Here is a 7,718-nt window from a genome sequence, read left to right as displayed (position 1 = left end):
TCGGGGCCCAGCCGATAAGCAAAGTGGATCTTATCTGTGTCATTTTGACTTTTAGCCTGGAGGAAAATATCATTTTGTTTTAACGGTGACAGATTTCACGTTGCACTGTTAACGTTTCAGCATACCTTCAAATCACACGATTTATTTTCTTGATCTGACGCTGCATATACATTTTACGCATCTGTGCGTGCGTGTGTGTGTGTGCGTATCTCTTCTAAAGGCACACACCTGGTTGCCGATAGAAGTCAGACATATAATATGTGTGACTTGCAACAACAAACCCACAGCTGTAATCTGCCTCTGGCATTTTGTCTCTTTCCAAAGTCAACTTCAGACGCTGTGAGAGCTCATCCACACCGCTGTGACATTTCGAATTCTTACCAGCACTTGTTTGCTCAGCCCCCTGAGTGTCCCACCTGCTCGAAGACCCCGGGATGCTCAAAACAGGCTCTTTGGTTTATTTTTCTGACAAGCAAGTACAGCCAGTCTCAAAGACTGCCGAGAAAACACCAGCTGTTTACTTGGTCAAGTTGTTGGCCTTTTGCTGTCCGGCTGCTTGTCTCTTTTCATCCTCATGCCTCTCCGTCAAACTACAGCTCCACTCGACAATAATGTGGAGTTTGCTGTTGTGGCCGTCTTTGGTAATTATCTAGCATTTTAATTACCAAGACACTGGCAATCTAGTGGTCCATTCGTGCAGGCCGCGCGGGTTCGAATTGCACAGGGAGATGATACAGGAATACTGACACAATTTTTGGCTGCATTTGGAGCAGAAGCGGTTTGTTGGGACTTTGCTACAATCAGTGTCAAAGGGTTATGGAGTGTGCAAGTCAAAGAGTGCATTTAAATCCAATTGAGATGGTGCAGTTCTTGCTCAAAAACCCTCCAGTGTGACTGCAACACAATTCTGCCAAGAAGAGTGGGCCAAAATTCTTCCATCAGGAAACAAAAGACTCATGACCAGCAAGCGCTTGATTACGGTTATTACTGGCCAGGGTGGCACAAGTCGTGAGCACTTTCAGAGTGTCATTACTTCAATGCCATACATGTTTTCCTCCTTGATCAATAAAATCATCATTTTAACGTTTTGTATGTACTTGTCTTTGTGAGACAGATGTGGGGTAAATATGCCAAAGACATAAAAAATTAGGAAGGGGGCAAAAACTTTTTCACTGCACTGTAGTGGAGGTTACAGAGCCGGTCGTGGAGTGAGAGCGCGACCAGCTGATGGCGGCAGATGGAATGATGGAGGGAGGGAGAAACGGGCAGAGGAAGCTTGAAATCGGCACGACAAGACCAAATGCTTACGGACTCTTCTTAAGGCGGTAGTTTCACTTTGGATCCTGTCTGCTCCAGTGCATTCAAAGTTACGCTAAACTGGCAAACTAAAGTCGTTTCCGTATGAGATCGATTGTTGATTCCACTGATCGGATGTTCGCCAATGGGAAAGGTGCTTTTAAGGAAACAAGAATATGTGCTTATTATTAAGCAGCCAGTACATATTGATAAGCATCTTGAGCCATTCACAAAGCACTGATGCACGTAAACATGTTCAACCTAACCTACAACAGCAAATAGAACCAGCGATAGCCGACAGCACCGTATGCCCTACTGCCGTGCCCAAGTTTTTTTTTTTTCGTGGCGTTTGTATGTTAACAAGCAAGCATTTTTTTTAGGATTCACTAAGAACGCAATAGAATTAAATAACGATGAAGGTTATGACATCTCTGGTTGAACACATATGCTGTATATTCTTGCAGGTCAACTTGATGCTCCCCCTTGGCTGCACATTTCCATGTAAAAGGAATTCATTTGAATGCATAAATATATCTAGAGCTTGTACTTGTTGCAGCAGCAACGTGTGAAACACATCAACCGGTTGCCGTATGAGCTGACCTTCACTGTGTCTTTTGTTGCAGAATGGAGCCGTTCCAGGTGAGCCGGTGAAGAAGGATGAAAACTCGCGGAGAGGCAACTGGGGGAACCAAATTGAGTTTGTCCTCACGAGCGTCGGCTATGCCGTGGGTCTCGGCAATGTTTGGAGGTTTCCCTACCTCTGCTACAGAAACGGAGGAGGTGGGCATTTCATCGCAGAGAACTACGTTGCGCGCAAATGTGCATGCTAAACATGTCACTGAACACGCGGAATGATCAACTGATAAAAAAAAAAAAAGAGCAATGCATGAAGACAAAGAACAAATACTTTTGTTTTGTTCTTTGCTCACTCGTGCGTATTGTACAATTTACCTCAGTCTAATTGGATGAAATTGAATTAGGAACCCGTCATTTGGATGTAAATCATGCATTTAAGGGTCCATTTAGCAATAATTTCTGTCATGACGCCGGTATGAAATGTAATTTTTTTTAGCTCACTGGAGCATGAGTCCTGATAGCTTCCACAAAACAAATAAGAATATGCGGGGTTGGAAAAAAAAAAAAAAAAGTATGCACACTTGGATTCGGATATTGACGGCACACTGTCGATCTGGCTTTTTTATTCACGTCTCAGTTGTATTTCAAGTGGCGACGTGAGCCACGAACCAAGATGAAGACCGGTCAAAGGTGTGTCGAGACATCCGGTCTTGCCTTTTTTGATAGGATCGAGTAGGGCACAGCTGATGCATCGTGTGCGCCGCCTCCAACAGTTTAGCGACATTTATCGAGTCAGCATGACAGTGCCGAGAAATAAGTATTCATCGGGGGACGGTTATCAGACCGCGCATTTTCAGACAATTCTCTTTTTGAGCGGTACCGTTTCACGTCCATCATCGACATAGACAACCTAATCTGCTTTTACAGTTGCAACATTACCAAAGGTGGCCGCGCTCTCACATCGCCGCCGATCCTGTGTGTTGCTCTGCCTTTCTTGGCAAATGGAGAGAAAATAATGCTGGCGCTCTGCCCGCGTTAGATACATTTGAGTACCGGTAGGCTTGTTTTGTTCGAATCGATCACCGTAATGCTTCGTTGCAAGCCGCATGAGACATATGAGGTGAGCGCATACAGATGAACTTCCCCTTAATAAATGGGCTTAGTTAGCTCAAAGATTTATTCGTGGAATCGCTCGTGGCCCTCGGGCACAGCTGTCAAACTGCGGCCCTCGAGGGCCACGATTGTGCATTGTTGAGATGTTTCCCGCCTCCAACACCCGATTGTAATGTTCAGCACATCAGCAAATCTGGCAGGAGACTGAGAACGATCCTGATCACATATTGATCATCAGGGGCGTTGAAAAATGTCATAGCTACCTATTTCATATATTTGGCCTCGAGTGTTGTCTTGACGCAAACAAATGCATGTCTGCTCCTCCTCTAAGTTTGGTTCCGTCATGACATCATAAGAATTTTCTTGGCCACTCAATCTTCGTTCCCTCACAAGCTTGCGTTGATGTGACTCGTGACTGTCCTAACTTCTCCTCCAGGTGCCTTCATGCTACCGTACTTTATCATGTTGGTGTTCTGTGGCATTCCCCTCTTCTTCCTTGAGTTGTCCTTCGGGCAGTTCGCCAGCCAGGGGTGTCTGGGAGTCTGGAAGATTAGCCCAATGTTCAAAGGTTTGTGGGTTTGAATGTCAGACTTTCTTGTCACTTAAATCTCTTCGTCATTCTCATTTGATTCATTGGATCAATATTCCAAAACAGATAAGTCTAATCGCAATATAATGGATCGAGACCAGGTGGTCCATGAATTACAAAAATAAAAATAAAAATCACACACACACACACACACACACACACACACACACACACACACACACACACACACACACACACACACACACACACACACACATTTTCTTTCACATCCATCCATTTTCAAAACCCCTTATTCTCATTATAATATTGTTGAATAAAAGTATTTTCTCAATGGCAGTGTATCTGGCTTAGTTCCATTCAACAGCTTTTGTGTGAAAATGATTGAAACAAAGTCCCAGAGGAGTAAAATGTGTGTTTCTGAATCGTAAACAACCTGCCACAGTTTTGTCAAAGTCTGTCAAAAACGTGATTGATGGAAGGTAAACGTGATGGGGCAACTCTTGACCTGTGGCACAGTGCAAAGTTATGCTGACCCAACCCTGACAGCTTAATCCTTTTAGTTGCATGTAAAAGCACAAACATAATTCAAACTGTTCTTTTTTTGTTTTGTTTTGTTTGCTCAACAAGAATGTAGTTTTTCCATTTTTTCTTTTATCCAAGTCAAAGTTTAAGCCAGAAGCTCAACCATTCATTTTTTGTCATCGTAATTATGGCCCATACAGCACGATTACTGTTGAATGTTGTTATTCTGACCGCATTTCGCAACTACCGGTATGTATCCTCTCTTCTGTCCTGCAGGTGTGGGCTATGGCATGATGGTCGTGTCCACCTATATCGGCATCTACTACAATGTGGTTATTTGCATCGCCTTCTACTACTTTTTCACATCCATGACCAACTTATTGCCATGGACGTACTGCAACAATCCCTGGAATACGCCGGATTGCAGCGGCGTGGTGCCCCAAAGCAACGGCAGCATAGCTAACGTCACTCGCACTATGGTGGACGGGGTCAGTGACATCGTCAACCGCACCAAGAGAACCAGCCCCAGTGAGGAATACTGGAAGTAAGTCGCAGGAAAAAAAAAAAAAACACTCGGAACAACATCTTGAATCGCGGGCAGCACGGATGGTGAGTGGTTGACAGATATGCACCGCTGTAAGGAATTCTAGGTTTGAATCACGGCTTGACTCAATAAATAAATAATATATGCGCCGCTGTGAGAAAAAAGGAAGATTTTTGATTTTTGTTATTTTTTAACTTATGGGGTAGCCACATTTCGGACATCCCCTTAACATAAAAATGTTTCAAAGGACAAGGGAAATACTATTATATAATATTCGTTTCTGGTACAGAATGTTCTTGGAGAGGCCATAAGAGGATAGATAAGTTGTGCAATATCCTTATTTGAACAAGGGTTCATTGTGCTCAAGGTCCATCATGCACCTGTTTGACGAGGTTGGCTCACACGTGCGTCAGTTCAGCGGACTTGTTTCCAATATTTGGACTAGATTCCTGGAAATGCAGCAGCTTTTCACCAATTTCCGATGAAAGACATTCCCCATTTATCTGAAGTCAGGCTTTACTGGAGAACATTTAAAACAGAACAGATTTTTCTCAAGTTTTGTGACCACTCATGAATACAATATCGTGTTTTAGGAGAGAGGAAAAGAAAGAAAAAAAAAACGTTTCGGGCCCATTTACGTGAGAAAAATGTCTCATAGTTGCAGAATTTGGCCATTATTGTAACCAGCAGAGGGGGTAAGAAAATACTCTCTTTGCTTGGTGACTCAGATGTGCGCGGTACCAGAACGGTAAGCGAAAGACAGCTCTGCATCGTATGCATCGTTCATTCGGTGTGGTTTTCAGTGCATTCGCTTTGTCACAATTTCTGAATGAATTGTGATGCTGGTAGATCAGGCCTCTTTGGCGCATATGATTGGACAGGTGACTTGTGACCTGGCTCTGACCTTCCTCTTGCTTTTACTTGGCTACCCTTCTCTATGACACTCTTGGCAGACCTAGAAGTTGATTTGAGGTATGACCGTGAGGTCACACATTCTCACAGGGGCAAGGCAGAGTCAACACTCGAGGCCGCCTCGTTTAAACCGATAGTTGAACTCGTAGCTTGTTCGGAAATAAGATGAAATTCCAGTAACTCTTGAACAAATGATTTCCAAACCTAAACATGAATCCAGTTGTAACATATACAAGCATACAAGTGCTAAGATGACGACTCTTCAGGATGTTATGAATGCGTAAACAACTGTGTCTGTTCTAAAATTGGTCCTTTGGGTGAGTGCTGTTAATATCTAATCTGTGTTTCATGAATGAATGAATTACTCGCTTCAATATGTGGCAGGTGGGCTCTCAGTTCCGGCCATGCATGTGTGGGTTGACCACATCATTCTGAAAAAGGACTGGTGAAAATGGCCTTGGATTATTCCCCCCCCCCCACCCCCAAAAAAAATCTGCAGCGGACACACAACTTGGAAATCCAATTTCTTCCTTTGTTATGAAAATGTTAAATTGTTAGCTGCTGCTGCAGAAATCGACAAAGCGGGTCTAAGATCAGACAGCGGTTTGGAACAAAGAAACCCAATCAAAAAAGATTTTGGACATGCTTGTAAAAAGGCCCACGGGCGCGTTCCTTTCAGACACTATGTGTTGGACATCTCTGATGGCATCGGGAACTTTGGAGAAGTGCGCCTTCCCATCCTGGGCTGCCTGGCTGTGTCCTGGGTCGTTGTCTTCCTCTGCCTCATCAGGGGCGTCAAATCCTCCGGAAAGGTCAGTCAAACACTTGCGGGGATGGATAACTTGTCGCGGGGTCCGAGTTGGACCTGATGAAAACGGGCCAAGCCAAGAGATTTCCTCTCATCTCACCATGCCGTGTTTGCGAAGTCGTTAAGTGCGCATGTGGGTCATTTTGCAGGTGGTCTACTTCACAGCCACGTTCCCATATGTTGTGTTGACTATCCTGTTTATCCGCGGGATCACCCTGGATGGAGCCATCAACGGCATCATGTATTACTTGACTCCTCAGTGGCAGAAGGTCCTCGATGCCAAGGTATTTATTCCAAAACAGTTTGGGCTCGGAGATTTCTAATAACCATTTGTTTTTAAAATGATCGAGCACGATTGCTACATTCACTTGCTGTCATCAATTTGTCGTTGTCTTTCTAGGTGTGGGGAGACGCCGCATCGCAGATTTTCTACTCCCTGGGATGTGCGTGGGGCGGTCTGATTACCATGGCTTCGTACAACAAGTTCCACAACAATTGTTTCAGGTGCTTTGAACTGTTAGATGGGCATGAGGGGAACGAATTTTCTGTGCCAGCAAATCTGTGCCCCATAGCGTAAAGCAAGGTTTTTAAAGCTATGGTTGATTTGTGAGCTATAACTTGTGCCTTCGCAACTGGTTAATTTCCATCCAACCTGTGTTTCTTTGTACAGAGACAGCATCATCATCAGCATAACCAACTGTGCGACCAGCGTCTACGCTGGCTTTGTCATTTTCTCTATCCTGGGCTTCATGGCTCACCACCTGAACGTGCCCGTGTCAGAGGTCGCCGACCATGGCCCGGGACTGGCCTTTGTGGCTTACCCAGAAGCCCTCACTCTGCTGCCCATTTCTCCACTGTGGTCGCTTCTCTTCTTCTTCATGTTAATCCTTCTGGGACTGGGAACTCAGGTCAGGCTTAGAAAGCAAGTTTCAGCATCGCGACTTTTTCTATAGGCCGCATCATGCGTTTGTATAAAGGCAGGACTCAGCTTCTTCAATGTCATGTCAACGGCGAAACTTTTATTTGTGAGAGATTAGAAATTATAAACAGATAACGGGGTAAATTTCCTCATTATCAGTCAAAGAAATTAATAGATGCATTTTTTTTTTTGATGATTCCTTCTTTTTTCACTCACTTTTTTTCCTTTAGTTCTGTTTGTTGGAGACGCTGGTGACAGCCATTGTCGATGAGATTGGCACCGACTGGATCATCAGGAACAAGACTGTAGTTACACTGTGTGTGGCTATCGTTGGATTCCTCCTGGGAGTTCCACTCACAACACAGGTCAAGCCAAAGCACAGCAAACACACCCTGCCTATTTTTATTTTTGTCGTGAACAAGGTAACGGGGCCGTTAAAGTTAACGGTTGGTTATACACACTTAACCAGTGGCTAAAA

At 44.3% G+C, this 7,718-nt stretch overlaps 1 protein-coding gene across 4 annotated transcripts in view; it reads left to right on the top strand.

The window, feature by feature from the left end:
* The window catches only part of slc6a9 (solute carrier family 6 member 9), a 34,731-nt gene that overhangs the window by 20,209 nt on the left and 6,804 nt on the right, over nt 1–7,718 (top strand). For all 4 annotated transcript variants that reach the window (XM_019869349.1, XM_019869350.1, XM_019869348.1 and 1 more), the window contains 8 exons: nt 1,920–2,076; nt 3,422–3,553; nt 4,334–4,601; nt 6,193–6,325; nt 6,471–6,605; nt 6,722–6,825; nt 6,992–7,229; nt 7,471–7,605. In XM_019869349.1, coding sequence (XP_019724908.1) covers nt 1,920–2,076; nt 3,422–3,553; nt 4,334–4,601; nt 6,193–6,325; nt 6,471–6,605; nt 6,722–6,825; nt 6,992–7,229; nt 7,471–7,605 — 1,302 coding nt within the window. The remainder of the gene's footprint in view (nt 1–1,919; nt 2,077–3,421; nt 3,554–4,333; nt 4,602–6,192; nt 6,326–6,470; nt 6,606–6,721; nt 6,826–6,991; nt 7,230–7,470; nt 7,606–7,718) is intronic.

The sequence above is a fragment of the Hippocampus comes genome, unplaced genomic scaffold, assembly GCF_001891065.2.
Source record: "Hippocampus comes isolate QL1 unplaced genomic scaffold, H_comes_QL1_v1.1 scaffold117, whole genome shotgun sequence".
Classification (NCBI taxonomy): Eukaryota; Metazoa; Chordata; class Actinopteri; order Syngnathiformes; family Syngnathidae; genus Hippocampus; species Hippocampus comes.
Note: the sequence above shows the minus strand (reverse complement) of the source record. Positions and strands in the feature narration are given on the sequence as shown.